The sequence below is a fragment of the Microcebus murinus genome, chromosome 2 (assembly GCF_040939455.1).
Source record: "Microcebus murinus isolate Inina chromosome 2, M.murinus_Inina_mat1.0, whole genome shotgun sequence".
Classification (NCBI taxonomy): Eukaryota; Metazoa; Chordata; class Mammalia; order Primates; family Cheirogaleidae; genus Microcebus; species Microcebus murinus.
The window spans coordinates 102597299-102615166 of record NC_134105.1 but is presented as its reverse complement, the minus strand read 5'-3'; the positions used below and the strand labels follow the sequence as shown (position 1 = coordinate 102615166).

At 52.1% G+C, this 17868-nt stretch overlaps 2 protein-coding genes across 3 annotated transcripts; both read left to right on the top strand.

Moving 5' to 3' along the window:
• The first annotated feature begins 1827 nt into the window (after positions 1-1827).
• Positions 1828-6066, top strand: SLC39A1 (solute carrier family 39 member 1). Of its 2 annotated transcripts, none has more exons than XM_076000145.1 (4): positions 1828-1909; positions 2642-2860; positions 3040-3170; positions 4416-6066. In XM_076000145.1, exons 2-4 carry the CDS (start codon positions 2674-2676, stop codon positions 5070-5072), a joined length of 975 nt encoding a protein of 324 aa, XP_075856260.1. In that variant the 5' UTR covers positions 1828-1909; positions 2642-2673; the 3' UTR covers positions 5073-6066. The 2 variants fall into 2 exon arrangements, with proteins under 2 accessions (XP_075856260.1, XP_075856261.1); XM_076000146.1 differs by lacking the exon at positions 1828-1909 and adding an exon at positions 2069-2203.
• A 427-nt stretch (positions 6067-6493) lies between these two features.
• CRTC2 (CREB regulated transcription coactivator 2) lies at positions 6494-17170 on the top strand. The gene is made up of 14 exons (XM_076000144.1): positions 6494-6779; positions 9446-9547; positions 9625-9743; positions 10291-10350; positions 10941-11009; positions 11181-11284; positions 11385-11414; positions 11580-11644; positions 11765-11814; positions 11933-12177; positions 12539-12945; positions 14874-15143; positions 15610-15796; positions 15915-17170. Exons 1-14 carry the CDS (start codon positions 6627-6629, stop codon positions 16133-16135), a joined length of 2082 nt encoding a protein of 693 aa, XP_075856259.1. The 5' UTR covers positions 6494-6626; the 3' UTR covers positions 16136-17170.
• The last annotated feature ends 698 nt before the right edge of the window (positions 17171-17868 follow it).

The window sequence follows — 17868 nt, the reverse complement described above, 5'->3', positions numbered from 1 at the left end:
AAAAAAGAAGAAGAAGAAGAAGTTGCTGGGCTCCATTTCTAAAAGTGGTGTCAGAGACATCACTCTGTAACTTCTTTAGGCAATGAGGCTTTTTTGCCTGTGCAAAAAAGAACAGGTTGAGCCCCTTTTTTAATTTTCCTTTTTTGTACCCTATGGTCCCATGAGGTTAGAAGAGGATTCTCCTAATACAGGATTTGTGGTCCAAGAGGATCCAGGCTGAGGAAACAATAATAAAGGTCCTGAGTTGAAAATACCTTGGTGCATGCAAAGAACAGAAAACAGAAGGAAGGCCAGCAGGGGTGGAGGGAGAAGAGTTGGGGATGAGGTTGGAATGATTCCTGGCCAGATGCCTCCAGGCGAGGCGGAGGCGTGGTAAGGATGGTAAGTAGGAGTGTGCTGAGAGAGGCTCTTCACTAGGTGGGTTTTCAGCAGCCTCTGAGCTTTGTCCCACCACTTCTATACACACTTGGAGAAGGCAAAAGGCTGTACAGAAGTCAGCTTGGGCCATTGGAGTCAAGAAGGGATGATTTTCAAGACACACCCTCTCTTTGCTTTTCCCCTTTTCCAATTCTCCCTTGTCTTTTTCTTTGTTGTGGGTGCTGGTGAGGGAAATCTAGCAAGGAAGTTCGTCCTAAGAATGGAATGCTTTCCCATCCCAGCCACGAGGACCTAACCTAACGGGGGTCTTAGAGTCTTCAAAGAGATAAGATAAAGAGACTTTGCTTTGGGAGGCCGAGGCGGGCGGATTGCTCAAGGTCAGGAGTTCGAAACCAGCCTGAGTGAGACCCCGTCTCTACCAAAAATAGAAATAAATTAATTGACCAACTAAAAATATATATACAAAAAATTAGCCGGGCATGGTGGCGCATGCCTGTAGTCCCAGCTACTCGGGAGGCTGAGGCAGTAGGATCGCTGAGCCCCGGAGATTGAGGTTGCTGTGAGCCAGGCTGACGCCACGGCACTCACTCTAGCCTGGGCAACAAAGTGAGACTCTGTCTCAAAAAAAAAAAAAAAAAAAAGAGACTTTGGCCCAAGGCCGGGAATATCCCCTAAAATGTACAGTGGAAGGCTTGGCAATGAGAGGGCAAGGATGGAGCCCCAGCCTTCCCCTCTGGGTTTCTAGCTACCTCTTTTTTTTTTTTTTTTTAAATTCTTTGTCCTTTTTCTTCTTTTACTTGCAAAATCTTGGGTAGATCTAGCTACCTCTTTAAAAAAAATCTCCATATAGGCCAGGCGTGGTGGCTCAGGCCTATAATCCTAGGGGAGGCCAAGGTGGGCGGATTGCTCAAGGTCAGGAGTTCGAAACCAGCCTGAGCAAGAGTGAGACACCCCCCCCCCCCGTCTTTACTAAAAATAGAAATTAATTGGCCAACTAAAAATATATCGAAAAAAATTAGCTGGGCATGGTGGCACATGCCTGTAGTCCAAGCTACTGGGGAGGCTGAGGCAGTAGGATCGCTTGAGCCCTGAAGTTTGAGGTTGCTGTGAGCTAGGCTGACGCCACGGCACTCACTCTGGCCCAGGCGACAGAGAGAGACTCTATCCCCCCCCCCCCCCAAAAAAAAAATCTCCATATAATCAAAGCCTGCGTAGACCGGCCAGCTCCGACTTGTCAGACCTCCACAGAGTTTCCCCGGGCCCACAACCTCCAAATCTTCTACCTAACCCCCTCCCTGGCTCTCACGCTCACTCTCTTCTTGTCGCCTGCTCCGCCCTCTTCTGCTCGCAGTTTCTGATTGCTCTAAGCTCACGTCACTCCATGTTTAGTCCCGCCTCCTAGACGCTATCATTGGCAGCCGGGCGCGGGTACGCGGCGGCCGCGGGGGAAAGGGGGAGCTATGGGAGGGGGCGGGAATTCCCGACTCGAGGCCGGAACCGAGCGGATACCATGTAGCGAGACCCTCGGGAGGTGAGTGCGGGCTCTCCCGGAGCGGGGTCGTGGTCTGCCGTCCAGGCCTCCCGGAGCTTAGGAGCCCGAGTCAACTCTCACATGCTTCGTCTGCTTCCCGCGACATTAGCGGCCTCGAATCCCGCCTCCTGGAGCCCAGACTCCAGACACCGCCCTCATTGTCGTCTGAGTTCTTTCCCAAACCCCAGACCCTTACGGCCCCTCTCCTTTGGCCGTCTGCCCAGAGGTCCTGGCCTGTGGCGTGAAGCGCTCGCTTTCTGCTTTCGGGGGATGGCGCTGGGGCCAGGGGAGCGAGTGAGTGATCCAGCACCCCAAGTTCATCCTGTTTAGGTGGTCCACGAAACGACCCGCGAGACCTTTCCACAGCCCCAAGCCCCCTTGGCGTAATCCACTCCTTTCTTGGAATGAGCGGCATGGCCTCTACGTTCTTTAGGGGACCCCCACTCCAGGCCCTATTTGGAGGTGGCCCCTAGTTCTCTGGGGGTGCAGGTGAAAGAATAATGAGATATCCACAAAGTCCTCAAGTCTAAATTTCCCCCTTGCTGGCTCCCTGAATAAGTCACTTGGGAAAGATAAAATCTGAGGAGAAAGGAATGTTTCTGGTATTGGGAGTGGATGAGTCACCCTGGGCTTAGGAAGGTCAGAAAGTGGATGGGGCAAGGGAACTGCACTGTTCTGACCAAGCTTCCCCTTTCCATGGCCCCATCTTTCCATTCTGGTCTATCTTCCTAGGTCTGAGAATCATTGGAGGTACCACAACTACCATGGGGCCCTGGGGAGAACCAGAGCTCCTGGTGTGGCGCCCAGAGGTGGTAGCTTCAGAGCCCTTAGTTCCTGTGGGGCTGGAGGTGAAGTTGGGGGCCCTGGTGCTGCTGCTGGTGCTCACTCTCCTCTGCAGTCTGGTGCCTATCTGTGTGCTGCGCCGTCCCGGTGCTAACCATGAAGCATCAGGTAAGTAAGCCTCTCCTTTTCCCCCTACTGCTATGGATGCTTGGTTTAGGGAAGGCTCTGGGGCAGAGGGAGGTGACCTAAAGGAGGAGAAGGCCAGAGCAGCCATTGCTTGGGTTGGGGTAGTGGGGCCTGGAAGGGGTTCATTTGTTCATTCCCCTCTATGCTTCACTCCTTCTCAGCTTCCCGCCAGAAAGCCCTGAGCCTAGTAAGCTGCTTCGCAGGGGGTGTCTTTTTGGCCACCTGTCTCCTGGACCTGCTGCCTGACTACCTGGCTGCCATAGATGCGGCTCTTGCAGCCCTGCATGTGACGGTGAGCACTGGCCTGGACATGTGACCCTGTGTATGTGGGTTGTGTCTAATTACATACCTCTAGGAGAGATGGTTTGTGTAGATCTGTTCACATGTCACTCCATGACTGTGTGGAAGACTCTTGGCATGTGATTCTGTGAATTGTGATTTTTGGTTAAAGGGCATAACTCTTTCTATGTATCCCCTCCCCACTCCCCAGTCTCTGTGTGACCTCCCTATGTACCTTTGAGACAGTGTGAGAAACATTATTATCAGATGTGTGACCTACTCTGTGGGGTTCTCAGCTCAAGACATCAGGAAGTTAAGAGTGCTCCAAGAGTTATTTTCATTCTTACCATTTTCCACCTCCTCCAAGTGCTGGAGATACAAACCTCTGTAGGCCTGGGAATGATAGGAAGCAATTTCCAGGGGCCTGGTATTGCTGATCAAAAAGGCTTTAGCCCAAGGAAGTAGGATGTGGAGATGATCAAGTCCAAGCCATAGCATAGACTCACTATAGGAAAAACTGAGACAGTTGGGTAGTGGTGCAGGGAAGTAATCCTGGATTCTTTCCTCTATCCCCTCCCCCCCCCAGACTAAGGAAGTAACACTGGATGTAACCTTTTGTGTGTCTGTTACTGAGTGACCCATGTCTATGTGTGACTATGTATAAGCATGAATGTCCCTGTGACAATATGTAGCTCTGTGTGTGAACATTTGGGGAGGTGGGCCAATATGTGACCTAAACAGGTGTATCCCTGTATCATATATAGGTGTATATATATCATATATAGATATATGCCTATATCAGTGACTCTCAATTGGGGGTGGCTTTGCCTCTTAGGAAATATTTGGTAATGTCTGGAGACATTTTTGGTTGTCTCAGCTGGGTGGAAGGTGGGAAGAGCATTGTGCCTGCAATTGGCATCTGGTGGGTGGCGGTCAGAAATGCTACTAAACAACCAATATGGTGCACAGGACAGCACCTGTGACAAAGAATTATCTGGCTCAAAACTTTAATAGGGCCAAAGTTGAGAAGAAACTTTGGTCTATATGTAACACTGTTAGTGACACCATAATCTGTGTGACTGTGTATCATTCTGGTCTGTGTTACCAAGTAACTCTATCTATGTGTGACTAAGAGAGTAGCCCTGTGTCTGTGTGGGACCCTAGGTCTATGTAACTGGGCCTCCACCGGACTCTGCATCTGATTCTTCCTCCCTCACCTTGGCATATCTCCTGAACTCCTTGTCCCATCTGCCCACAGCTCCAGTTCCCCCTGCAAGAATTCATCCTGGCCATGGGCTTTTTCCTGGTCCTGGTGATGGAGCAGATCACACTGGCTTACAAGGAGCAGTCAGGGCCACCACCTTTGGAGGAAACAAGGGCTCTACTAGGAACAGTGAACGGCGGGCCGCAGCATTGGCATGATGGGCCAGGGGTCCCACAGGCAGGAGGAGCCCCAGCATCCCCCTCAGCCCTACGTGCCTGTGTATTGGTCTTCTCCTTGGCCCTGCACTCGGTGTTCGAGGGGCTGGCAGTAGGGCTGCAGCGAGACCGGGCTCGGGCCATGGAGCTATGCCTGGCTTTACTGCTCCACAAAGGCATCTTGGCCGTCAGCCTGTCGCTGCGGCTGCTACAGAGCCACCTGCGCGCACAGGTGGTGGCTGGCTGTGGGATTCTCTTTTCATGCATGACACCTCTAGGCATTGGGCTGGGTGCAGCTCTGGCAGAGTCAGCTGGGCCTCTGCACCAGCTGGCCCAGTCTGTGCTAGAGGGCATGGCAGCTGGCACCTTCCTGTATATCACCTTCCTGGAAATCCTGCCCCAGGAGCTGGCTGCTTCTGAGCAGAGGATCCTCAAGGTCATTCTGCTCCTAGCAGGCTTTGCCCTGCTCACTGGCCTGCTCTTCATCCAAATTTAGGGGGCGTCAAGAGAGGGGCAGGGCAGATTCACTATCAGGTGCCCTTTTCTTCCTCTCCCCCAGTGTGTGGGAATAGGAAGGAATGCGGAAGGGAAGTACTGAGGACCCAAACATTCTCTGGGAGGTAGAGATGGAGCTTTTGGGACTATCTGATCAATGAGAGGGAAGTGGACAGACAAGAGGCTGGCCCCAGGCCCAAGGATCAAGAGATGATCAAATCACTACAGACATTAATCAAGGGACATTAGGATTGGGGAAGACACCTGACTGCTACAATCAGAAGATGGACAGTATAGATAAGGGCAGACTGATACTGGGGGGCAGGGGTGGAGGTGGGCACCCAGCCGCTGTAGGATAGAGATATGGAGAGGTCATAAGCCCAGAGTTGGCATCCTGTTGGTTCTAGCCCATTTCTGACTCTGCCACTTGGAGTGGACCCCTCTTAATTTTTTTTAGCTCCCATTCTCATATCTATCTCCCTCTTCCCTTTTCCCAGGGGACTAGTGCCAAATGGCCTCTCCCTGCCAGTTTTGGTACCTTCTCTGGCCTTTTCAGTCCTGCTCACTCCTCTATTTTTAAAGTGCCAAACAAATCCCCTCCCTCTTTCTCAAAGCACAGTGATGTGGCACTGAGCCCTGCCCAACACCTCAATGGAGGAGGCCTGCTTCTTCTTTATTTTGGTCCCAGATCCTGGGGTGGGGCAGAAATGTTTTCTGGGCTGGTATGGGGGAAGTATTGGAGAGCTGCAGCCCTCTACTGGGGCTGTACCCTAGGAATACAGAACATGGACCTGGTGCCCCATGCTCATATGATAAACACTGAACTGCCAAAACATCTTTTTATACCTGAGGAGCCCAAGGGTGGAAGGGGAAGGCCCACCCTCAGGGTTATTTTTGGGGAGGGAGGGCTGTGCCTAGGGCCATATTCTCTAAATCTATTTTACTAACTGACCTGTTTTGGGACGTGTTACCTAAATAAAAGATGTTTCTATACATGTTTACAGTGTTTTTGATTCATTTGTCTTGGGAAAGGGGTGGGTATGAGAGGGCCTAATTCCCAGATGCTGAAAGCTGTTTTGAGATCCTTGGTCTCACTCTTTTCACTTGGCCTCTTCCCTGAAGATGACCCAATTTTTTCACCTTTTGTGTCTTTTTCCCTCCCTGTCTTCACCCCTTCCCTTCCCTTCTCCTTAATCCTGCTCTCCCTTCCAGATCATAGGCTGGGGACTAATTTAGAACTACTCTTCCCAGCTTGCCCCTCGCAGGGAGTAGCCGAGAGGGTGGAGCCAAGCCCCCAGTTCCCGGACTCTACAGGGCTGCTGGGAAGTGGAGTCCATTTCCTCCCCGTTCTGCGTGACTGGGGACGTGCAGGAGTCACGTAAACAAACTGCAACTCCCGGCGGCCCCCGCGCGCAACAGGTCAGGGTTAGGCTGGGGCCGGGTTCGCGGTGCTGGCTGAGGCGGCGGCGGCTACGGCTGGAGGAGCCGGGCCGGAGCCCGCGGCGGGGGCCGTGGCTTGTACTACGAGGGTCGCGGGGAGGGATCAGGGAGGAAGATGGCGACGCCGGGGGCGAACGGGCCTGGCTCCGCCGCGGCCTCAGCTTCCAATCCGCGCAAGTTTAGTGAGAAGATAGCGCTGCAGAAGCAGCGTCAGGCCGAGGAGACGGCGGCCTTCGAGGAGGTGATGATGGACATCGGCTCCACCCGGGTGAGGGGCCTCGCTTGGGAGCGGGAGCAGAGCTGAGCAGTTACGGAACAGAGCGGAGAGGCGGGGCGGGGGCGGGAGCCTCTGCGAAGGAGGCGGAACGCGGCAGGGGCCGTGGGCGCCGCCGTCTGGGAGGCGCGGGTTGAGGGCCGAGGGGCCGGAGGGCGGATTTTGCTGGGGGACATCGAAACACTGGAGAGGTTGGGGGTATGAAAATGACTGGGGACCAAGTACGTGAGGCAGGAATGGGCAGAAAGGAGAGATGGTCCCCTGAAGTCCATCGGAGGTAGGAGGTGGTACTTGTGCATCCCTGACGGAGGCCCCGCGGAGACCCTACTGAAACATCCCTCATGTTGGGTTATGTGTTGAGGGGATGGTCTGCTTGTCCCTAATCTGTTTCCTCTGAGTTTGTGATCTCTTCCAAGCCGGCCCCTCTGCCGTGTTGTGCTACTCTCGGTGCTTTGGTACCTCCAGAAAGGGCCCCTTGAGTGGTTTGAACAGCAGTGCTGGGTATAGTGGGACAGGAAGTCCCCTTCTGCGTCCCGTCCCTCTGCTTCCTTTTTCAAATACTTCTTGTGGTTTCCTGATGTGAATGAAGGTGAGGTCCATTGCTTGGTGTTTTGCCCTGCCGCCTCGGAGGAGAGGTAGGTGTTTGAATCCCAAAACCGGGTAACTGGCTATTGGTTGTGTGGAACTCAGAGGTTTGCTGAGCTTTCTAGGGAGATGACTGCTTTGTGGGTCAGTTTATGGGATACCTTGGAGGGTCTTCTGTATGTAGGGAATATTCATTCCTAGGAAGTTCCTGAAAACTTTCAGGCCTCTGAAAGGCTTCTGAATCCCCTCTGGTCTTGGTTTCTTGCTTCCCAGGACTAGATGTCAGAGAGAGCAAGGGGTGGGAGTTTGCCCATTTGGTGTGCAGCCCTAATTTAGGGACATTTTATTTTCAAAATGGCAGATGAGGATACTCTCATGGCAGAGAGATAGAATGAATTAAGGGGAAATGGAACATAAATACCATATTTCAAGGCTGTTTCTACTGGTCTGATTGTGATTGCATGTATCCATGACTGACTCTGACTGATTGTATTTTTGTGTGTCTCTTCCTTGACTCCGTTAGTCTTTTTGTGTTTTTTCCCTTTTGAGTCTCTAGGGACCACGTGCCCTAGTTTGTGGGAATCAGAACAGAGACAGTTAGGTGGAGAGACAGATGAGGGGGGTGCCTGCACACATGGGCACACTCACATGCTTGCCTGTGCATAACCCACTCTAACCACCACGAGGACTATGATCTAACTGTTGACTGCACCCTTTGAGGAGCTTTTGATCTTGCTGGGGACAGAGACAAGAAGATGGGAAAGCTGATCTCCAGCTAACAGATTGAGGCCCTGCCCTCTAGACTGTGATTCTGGCAGAGGCATGGTGGGACGTTACGGCTTTTAGTACAAAGAAAGGCTGTGAGAAACTCAAAGCTGGGGCTTTTGTTTCTATCTATGTGGTGCCTTGGTCTATCAAAAGTTCCCTTCTACCTACCTTGCTCCTGCTGGTTAATTTATGTGCTACACAGAAAGGTCTAGTGGGTGTACATGGCCAGGGCCTGGAGACCCAAGAATCTAGAGCTAGAGATAAAAGACTTGGGGCTTAGCCTGTTAGCAGGCCTGGTGGGAGGGTTCATTTGAGGTAGATAGAGCTATGGGGGCCTATAGCACTGAGACTGAGGTTGCCATATATGTTAATAAAGGTTTTGAAGTGGCCCAGAAGTCAGTCAGTTTTGATGTTGGCTTATGTACAACAGCATGACCCTGGAAGCTCTTAAAACTCACCCTTCTTCAGCTGCCCTCCTCCTAATGGCCTTGCCTGGGTCTGTTTTTTTGGCTGATGGCAGTGTCTGAGCCTCGGAAGTAGATGCTCACTTCTCACAGAAGGACATGAGATCTGTAGACAGACTAAACCCATGCCAGGCTAAGGGTTGTGGTGTCTTACCTCTGTACCAGACATATCCCCAAAGTGGGGATGAAGCCAGAAAGATGGTTCTGGCCCAAGCTGGAGTGGGCTACTGCTCCCTCTCCCACTTCCCTGCCCCAGGATTCCCTGCCAATTTAGGGACCTTAGGATTCAGTGGAAGAATACCCCTTGGTTTTGGCACTGTTTTCCTAGCTAAGAGAGCTATTATTTCTTGGATTTTCTAGTTCAGGAGGTACAGGCTTTGTTTAGCCTTCCTGAGGCTGGTTAAGTGGCAGAGCCTAGAAGCCTGTGCTTTCCAGAATGGGAAGGAAAGAGGCTTGCAGTAATGGCTCTGTAACATTTACCTGTGGCCTTCCCCTTTTCTCCAATTAGTCCTGGGTAGGATGGATTGTTTGTATCAGGTCTCAGTGGACTTTTCCGCCAGCACTGGATTTTTTTGTGGTAGATTTCTTTTTATTATTTATTTTTTTTTTTTGTAGAGATGGGGTCTTGCTCTGTTGTCCAGCCTGGTCTCAAACTCCTGGCCTCAAGTGATCCTTCCACTTTGGCCTCCCAAAGTGCTGGCATTACAGGTGTGAGCCACTGCATTTGGCCACTGGCGGATTTCTTAAAAGCAGCATATCCTGGTGACAAAGATGACGAGGATGACCAAAAGGAACAGTGCTTAGTACCCTCCCTGACGTTTCCATTTGTTTCCCATGTCTCAGTTACAGGCCCAAAAACTACGGCTGGCATACACAAGGAGCTCCCATTATGGTGGTTCTCTGCCCAATGTCAACCAGATTGGCTGTAGCTTGGCTGAGTTCCAGGTAAGTAGACACCAGCCAGGGGAGCGTGGAGGTTCTTAGACTGCATCCTCTGCTGACTTACCTGTCCGTTTTGGCAGAGCCCCCTCCACTCGCCTTTGGATTCATCACGGAGCACTCGGCACCATGGGCTGGTGGAACGGGTACAGCGAGATGCCCGCAGAATGGTGTCCCCACTCCGCCGATACCCCCGCCATATATCTTTCTCAGAGAGTTTGGGGGTTCTGATGGATGGTAGGATGGGGTTCCTTAGGGATTTATGGTAGGAAGGGACTTTAAATGTTGTCCAGTTTCATCCTTCTCCAGGAACTCTGACCAGTGACCATAACCCATACGTTAGTACTGGCTCCTGTGACAGGGAGTTGTTGCTCCTGAGACTGTGCCCTCCATCTCTGGCTGGCTGTGGCTGTCCTTACTTCAGCTCACTCTTTGCTCCCAGAAGTGAGGCTCTCTGATAAGTCTCCTGCTAAAGGAGATTTGGTCCCTCCTTCTCCCATTTCTGTTCTTAGCTTTCGATCTCAGAGACCTACAGACCTGTTTCCCCCAAACCCTGTCCAGACAGTCTCCTATATTTTTCCAGCTCATTTAGGCCTGATTCCCTTCTTTTCCACTGTTGACTCTTGTAGAGGAGAAAGGTATGTATTTCTTGAAACAACTTATTTGCTGCCTCTATTACTCTTCTCCCATCTGGTCCCCAGCCCATTTAGTCCCTCTCTACTTTTTTCCTTAACTGGTGCTGTTCACATTGACAGTTCTCCCTATAGTCCTGCCTACTTATCTCCTCCCCCGGAGTCCAGCTGGCGAAGGTAAGTGCCCAGGGCAGGCAGAATTTCCTGCCCATTCCCTGACATGCTTCTGGTTGGGGCTGGGATTACTGGGCTACAGTTTCAACAATACCTGCTCCCATAACAGCAGGGCTGGAAGGGGTGGGGGCAGGTGGAGTAGGTGGGTCAGAGTCCAGCCTTGGCCATGTTGACACGAGTGGCCAAGCCTCCCAGTCCAGCCAGAGCAGGACCAATGGGAACTGTAGCCAGGTTGGGTGTGTGTGTAATGGGGAGGGGAGAATGGCAGGGTAGCAGATGAAAATGGCTGCCTTCTATCAAGGATGGGTGCCAGATGTAGACTCTTAGACTTCTAAACCCCTCCCCTTGTCCCTCTCACCTCCAGTATTCATACCTAGCAGAGTTACTGGGTTCTAGGATTCCCATTCTGCTTGTCCTGGCAGAGAGAAGTTGAGAAGTTTCCAAATCTGTGAGATTGACTAGGGAAGAAGCATGATCTTGGGTGCCCAGCCCTCTCCACTTCTACCTTGGCTGCCCAACATTTTCCAACCCAGTGCTCACTGTTCCTGTCTATTGCCAGCTTTCCTCCTCATGACTTTGTTTTTCTAATCCAGGACGATGCCCTGGGGCAATTTCCCTGCAGAGAAGGGACAGTTGTTTCGACTACCAACTGCACTTAACAGGTGAAGCCTTTGCCTTCTTGGGGCCACATCTCTATTTATCTGTAGTTTCTGGGACCCTAATCCCTCATCCTCACCCTGTTCTAGCCCAGCTAGTGTTTTCCCCTGCTTGGGGAGAGCTTGGGGACTGGGAAGACTGTCATTGGTGCCAGCTCACTTTTGTTTCTCCCACAGGACAAGCTCTGACTCTGCCCTTCACACAAGTGTGATGAACCCCAGTCCCCAGGACACTTATCCAGTCCCCACACCTCCCAGCATCCTGCCCAGCCGACGTGGAGGTAAGTGGCCATGTCCCAGTGTTGGAAATATCCATGGAGCTTTTGTTTGAAGCAGGTCAGTAAGCAGGCACTGCAGCCAACTCTACTGTATCCTCTGTAGGTTTTCTGGATGGTGAAATGGACTCCAAAGGTATGTGTCCCTCACCACTTATGGGTACTGAATGCCAAAGAATTTCTGAGTTGGGGACTTTGTATAGGTTCAAGGAGCAGGATTCCTTCCCATCTGCCTTTGCTTCCTGTCCTGCCTTACTGGCTCCTTCTCCAAATCCCCCATCACCAGTCTTTCTCTTTCAAGTCCCTGCTATTGAGGAGAACTTGCTAGATGACAAGCATTTGCTGAAGCCATGGGATGCGAAGAAGGTAGGCTGGGCCACTGAGTGTCACCAACTATCCATCTGTTATACCCTTTCCATGGGCAGCCTTCCAGGGTTCTCCACTGAGCACTGTTCTCATTTTTCACATTCGCCCTTCTCTCCTCAGCTGTCCTCATCCTCCTCCCGACCTCGGTCCTGTGAAGTTCCTGGAATTAAGTAAGTGCCCCTATAAGATTCACTGAGAGGTGGGGGAGGGAGATGTCAGAGATTGATCTCTGCTCTTCCTTGACCACTGCCCTCCTCCTATTTACATCTTTTTCTCTCCTTCTCTTAGCATCTTTCCATCTCCTGACCAGCCTGCCAATGTGCCTGTCCTCCCACCTGCCATGAACACAGGGGGCTCCCTACCTGACCTCACCAACTTGCACTTCCCCCCACCGCTGCCCACCCCCCTGGACCCTGAGGAGACAGCCTACCCTAACCTGAGTGGGGGCAACAGTACCTCCAATTTGACCCACACCATGACCCACTTGGGCATCAGTGGAGGCCTGGGCTTAGGGCCGGGCTATGATGCACCAGGTGAGTGGCTGTCTTGGCCGTGTGTCCACTTGGTACTGCCTGGCTGGAAGGATTGGGGGGGGGCTTGAGCACCTGAGATCCTCCTGTGACTGCCCACACCAGCCTATCACCTCTGTACCCCAGGCTTCCCTCACTGTAGTTCTCAGCCAGTGAGATCTGGTAGGTGTGGCTTTTCCTAGAAAGAAGATAGAGTACAGCCCCTAGGTGGGCAGTGCCAATCTCACTGTCAAGGACAGAGTAGGGAGGACATTGTGTTGCCACTTTCATAGTCTGGTCACTGCTACCCATTCTGGGTGGACAGGGTCCCAGTTCCTTCCCATCAGTAATGTTGGCATCTCTGGTTTTTTGTCTGTGCCTGCAGGACTTCATTCACCTCTCAGCCACCCATCCCTGCAGTCTTCCCTAAGCAATCCCAACCTCCAGGCTTCCCTGAGCAGTCCTCAGCCCCAGCTCCAGGGCTCCCACAGCCATCCCTCACTGCCTGCCTCCTCCTTGGCCCACTGTGCACTGCCCACCACCTCCCTGGGCCATTCCTCACTCAGTGCCCCTGCTCTCTCCTCCTCCTCCTCTTCTTCTTCCACTTCATCCCCTGTTCTGGGTGCCCCCTCTTACCCAGCTTCTACCCCTGGGGCCTCCCCCCGCCACCGCCGTGTGCCCCTCAGCCCCCTGAGTTTGCCCGCGGGCCCAGCCGACGCCAGAAGGTCCCAACAGCAGCTGCCCAAACAGTTTTCGCCAACAATGTCACCCACCTTGTCTTCCATCACTCAGGTATGCGTGGCTGCCTTCCCTACATGTCTGTCTCCCTTCCTCTTTCTCTTCTCCTGCCATGTTCTCTCCTTCCCACCCTTCTTTCCTCAAATACCTCTTCTCCTTACTTCCTGCACTCCTTGTCTCATCCATACCCTGCCATTTCTCTGTCCTCCACCTGCCCCATATTTTATCCATCTTGTCTCTTGCTTAAGAGTGTAAACCCTGGGGTTAAGTTTTTTTGGTTTTAAATCCTGGCTCTGCCTCTTACTAGCAGTCTCCTTGGACAAGTTATTTAACTTCTGTGAACCTCAGTAGCCTCATTTATAGAGCAAGGATGGTTTTGTAAGGATCAAATGAAATACAGTACATAAAGTACTGAGCACCATACCTAGCCCAGGTATGTGCTAGACAGATAGTAGCTTATCCTTTCCCTTTCTTCCCTTCTTGGTTCCTATCCTTCTTTTCTTGTCTGTCTTTTTTTCTCATGTCTCTATCCTGTCCCATTTCCTCTCCCATTCCCCCCAACCCCTTTCATAGAATTCATAGAGTCACGAGAATTTCAGATCAGGAAGCCCAATCCTTCACTTTATAGATGAGGAGACTGGGGCCCAGAGAAAGAGTGATTTTCCCAAGTTTACATAGCAAGTTGGAATGAGAACTCAAAACTCTTACTTTAGGGCTTTTTCCTCAGTGCTAAAATTCTCAGCTTTTTCCTCCCTCCCCCTGCATTTCTTCTTTCTTGCTGTATCTGCTCCCTTTTGTTTCACCCTAATGCTCTTCTTTTCCACTCTCCTCATCCATTGCTGTTCCCTAGAATGTGTGTTCTGTGTTCCATCTTTACCCAGTCCCTTCTGTAGGAAAGACTGAGGCCAAGCCAGCAAGGGCTCTGCTCTTTTTAGAGTGTGGAGTGAGCGTAACGTCCCTTCCTCCTTTTCTCCTTTCTCTTCCTTCACCTCCTACTCCCTCTGGCCTCTTCCAGGCTCTAGGACAGCAGTTTTCAACTTCACTGTGGTGTTATCAATCACTTGTGAAGTGCAGCAGTAGTTCTAGTACCAAAGTTTAAGAATGATTTACTTCTGGGCCGGGCGCGGTGGCTCACGCCTGTAATCCTAGCACTCTGGGAGGCCGAGGCGGGCGGATTGCTCAAGGTCAGGAGTTGGAAACCAGCCTGAGCAAGAGCGAGACCCCATCTCTACTATAAATAGAAAGAAATTAATTGGCCAACTAATATGTATACAAAAAATTAGCCAGGCATGGTGGCGAATGCCTGTAGTCCCAGCTACTTGGGAGGCTGAGGCAGGAGGATTGCTTGAGCCAGGAGTTTGAGGTTGCTGTGAGCTAGGCTGACGCCATGGCACTCACTCTAGCCTGGGCAACAAAGCGAGACTCTGTCTCAAAAAAAAACACACTAAAAAAAAAAAAAAAGAATGATTTACTTCTGGAGTGGATTCAAAATTACCCTTGTTAGCACTCTGGGAGGCCAAGGCGGGCGGATTGCTTGAGGTCAGGAGTTCAAAACCAGCGTGAACAAGAGCGAGACCCCATCTCTACTATAAATAGAAAGAAATTAATTGGCCAACTAATATATCTAGAAAAAAAATTAGCTGGGCATGGTGGCGTATGCCTGTAGTCCCAGCTACTCGGGAGACTGAGGCAGCAGGATTGCTTGAGCCCAGGAGTTTGAGGTTGCTGTGAGCTAGGCTGACGCCACAGCACTCACTCTAGCCCGGGCAATAAAGCAAGACTCTGTCTCAAAACAAAACAAAATTATCCTTGTGTTAGCCTCACTCAGTCACTTTTATTCTGATGTGCATTTTTGAATAACTGCCCATGAGAATGTAGAACTTGAGGATGGTTGCAGCTTAAGAGGGTGGGAAGTCCTGGCTAAGTTTTCCCTGGGGCGGGCACACTGAGAGGTAAGCTTCCCCCTTTTTCCTTTTTTTCAGGGCGTCCCCCTGGACACCAGTAAATTGTCCACTGACCAGCGACTGCCCCCATACCCCTATAGCCCCCCAGGTCTGGTTCTGCCCACCCAGCCACCCACCCCAAAGCCTCTACAACAGCCAGGGCTGCCCTCTCAGGCATGTTCAGTACAGCCCTCAGGTGGGCAGCCCCCAGGCAGACAGCTGCATTACGGAACACTATACCCACCTGGGCCCAGTGGGCACGGGCAGCAGTCTTACCACCGGCCAATGAGTGACTTCAGCCTGGGGAACGTGAGTACTAAGGCTTCTAGCTCAGAGGCAGGGGAGAGGAAGAGGGTGGGTCAAGGGGGCCTGAGTGTATCTCTGGGGCACTCTGAATAGGGAGATGTAGGTGGGAGGAGATCTCCCTTCCCCCCGGGTAACATAGCACTGCCAGCTTGGGGTTCCTGTCTTCCTGCGTTTGACCCCTACTCCTGCCCCTCTATTTCTGCTCAGCTTGCTCTTTGATGACTACTGCCTTGACCCGTTTCTTCCTGGCATGCACATGCTCTGGCCCAGCAGGTACGGTGCCCACACCTACTTCGGGCCCCGTGCTTGCTTTTGTCGCTCTGCTTGCTGCCACCTCCCTCTGTCATTGCCTCTGTTCCTGGGGTGGATGAAGATTGCTGGGCAAAGGGGATGTGTTAGCAGGGCGAGGCAGGGCCAAGTAGGAACACCTGTTCTGAAGCCCACTTCCTCAAGGTCTGTGTGTCCATAGCTCGAGCAGTTCGGCATGGAGAGCCCATCAGCCAGCCTGGCGCTGGATCCCTCTGGCTTTTCCGAAGGGCCTGGATTTTTAGGGGTTGAGGGGCCGGTGGGTGGCCCCCAGGATCCTCACACTCTGAACCACCAGAACTTGACCCACTGTTCCCGCCATGGCTCAGGGCCTAACATCATCCTCACAGGTGAGGGGGTATGGGTGGTGATGGGGACCAGTAGGAGGGAGTAGTACAGCTGGAGATTGAGGGGGTCTCAGAAGAGTTCACAGGGTGTGGGGTCCTCACCCATCTCTTCTACCCGCAGAAGACTCCTCTCCAGGTTTCTCTAAGGAGATTGCAGCAGCCCTGGCTGGAGTGCCCGGCTTTGAGGTGTCAGCAGCTGGGTTGGAACTGGGGCTGGGGCTAGAAGATGAGCTGCGCATGGAGCCACTGGGCCTGGAAGGGCTAAACATGCTGAGTGACCCCTGTGCCCTGCTGCCTGATCCCGCAGTGGAGGATTCATTCCGCAGTGACCGGCTCCAGTGAGGGGACCTCATCACCATCCCTCTTCTTGGCCCTATCCCCTATCACTGTCTCTTTCCTCCCTTGCCCCTGGCCAGTAGAGACTCTACTCTCTGCCCCCAGATCCTCTTTCTAGCATGAACGAAGGATCCTAAGAATGAGAAAAGGCAAGGGGTTTGTCCAGGCAGCCCCTGAATTCTGCACAAAGGGTTGGCCTGGGGGAGCTCAAGGGAGGGCCTAAAGCACTTGTAACTTTGAACCGTCTGTCTGGAGGTCAGAGCCTGTTGGAAAGCAGGGGGTAGAGGGGAGCCCCAGAGGCAGGGCTTGTCCGGATGCCTAGGGGTGGGCAGTGCCAGCCCCTCCTCACTACTCTTCCCTTTGCAATGGAGGAGAGAGCCAGAGTGGATATTATTTTTTATTAAATATATTATATGTTAATAAAAAAACCTTATCAAACCCTTGGTGTGGTTGGCTACTATTTGGGGTGTGCATGGGGTTGTAGGGAGTTCTTTGGCCGTAGGCCTTTTTATCTGTTAGCTTTTTGCATTTTGTCAGCACCGTTGTGCTTTGTGGAAGGGCCCCCCAGCCTCAGAATTTGTACCCAGCATTGGACATGGGGGCCCAGAATGGATGTAGGCTTCCATGGCAGCAGGAAGTCACCTGTGTGCCCTCTTTTGTGTCTGTGGCCCTGCTGTCACGTCAACGGATGGGAGCTTTGGGAGCTTTGGCCCAACAAGTTATTCTGCTTCCTCAACCCCAGGCCTGGCAGTGAGCTCAAGGAAGTTGGGGTAAGGAGGTGATTGCTGGCTGAGCTCACAGGTCCCATGTTTCCAGTAGAATGAAATGGCTTTGCTGGGGGTAGCTGGCCTCGGTGCTAAAGCTTCCAAGAAGAGGGCAATTAACAGCTGCAAACTTAAGGTTGGTCTCAGCTGGCTCTCTCTTCTTTACAGTCCTTTTAAGTCTAGAGTTCCTGCACAAGCCTCTGACCTCATAGGTCAGCCTCTGCTCCTAGGTCTCAGGGGAAGCACTCATCCTCCAGCCCCTCACTATGCATGGATTCACTTCACTCTCCCCACTCCTCCAGTCATTTGAGTTTTTTGTTTGTTTGTTTGTTTTTTGAGACAGTCTCACTTTGTTGCCTAGGCTAGAGTGAGTGCCATGGCGTCAGCCTAGCTCACAGCAACCTCAAACTCCTGGGCTCAAGCAATCTACTGCCTCAGCCTCCTGAGTGGCTGGGACTACAGGCATGCGCCACCATGCCCAGCTAATTTTTTTTCTGTATATTAGTTGGCCAATTAATTTCTTTCTATTTATAGTAGAGACGGGGTCTCGCTCTTGCTCAGGCTGTTTTCGAACTCCTGACCTCGAGCAATCCACCCGCCTCTGCCTCCCAGAGTGCTAGGATTACAGGCCTCATTTGAGTTTTAATTCAAGAGATCCCTGAATGCCAATCATGTTTTGAAGAGGTTTCCTCTTTCTGAATTGGGTTACTACTAGCCCTTTGATCATCTGGGCCTCTGCTCTCTGTGCCACCCTGCACTGTGAGAAGAGTAGTGCCCCTCCTCAGCTACCCTAGGGCCACTACTCTATTCCACAGCCTACAGCCCTGGCCTCTCATCTTCCTCTTTCCAAAGCTCTTGTCATTTTCTGAAAAGAGAACTGAGAGCTTATGGCTCTGGCCCGAAGGGAATGCAACGTGCCCTAAACCTGGAAGTGGGGGGAGCCACCTGGGTCCCCACAGCCTGGGCCTTCAGGGC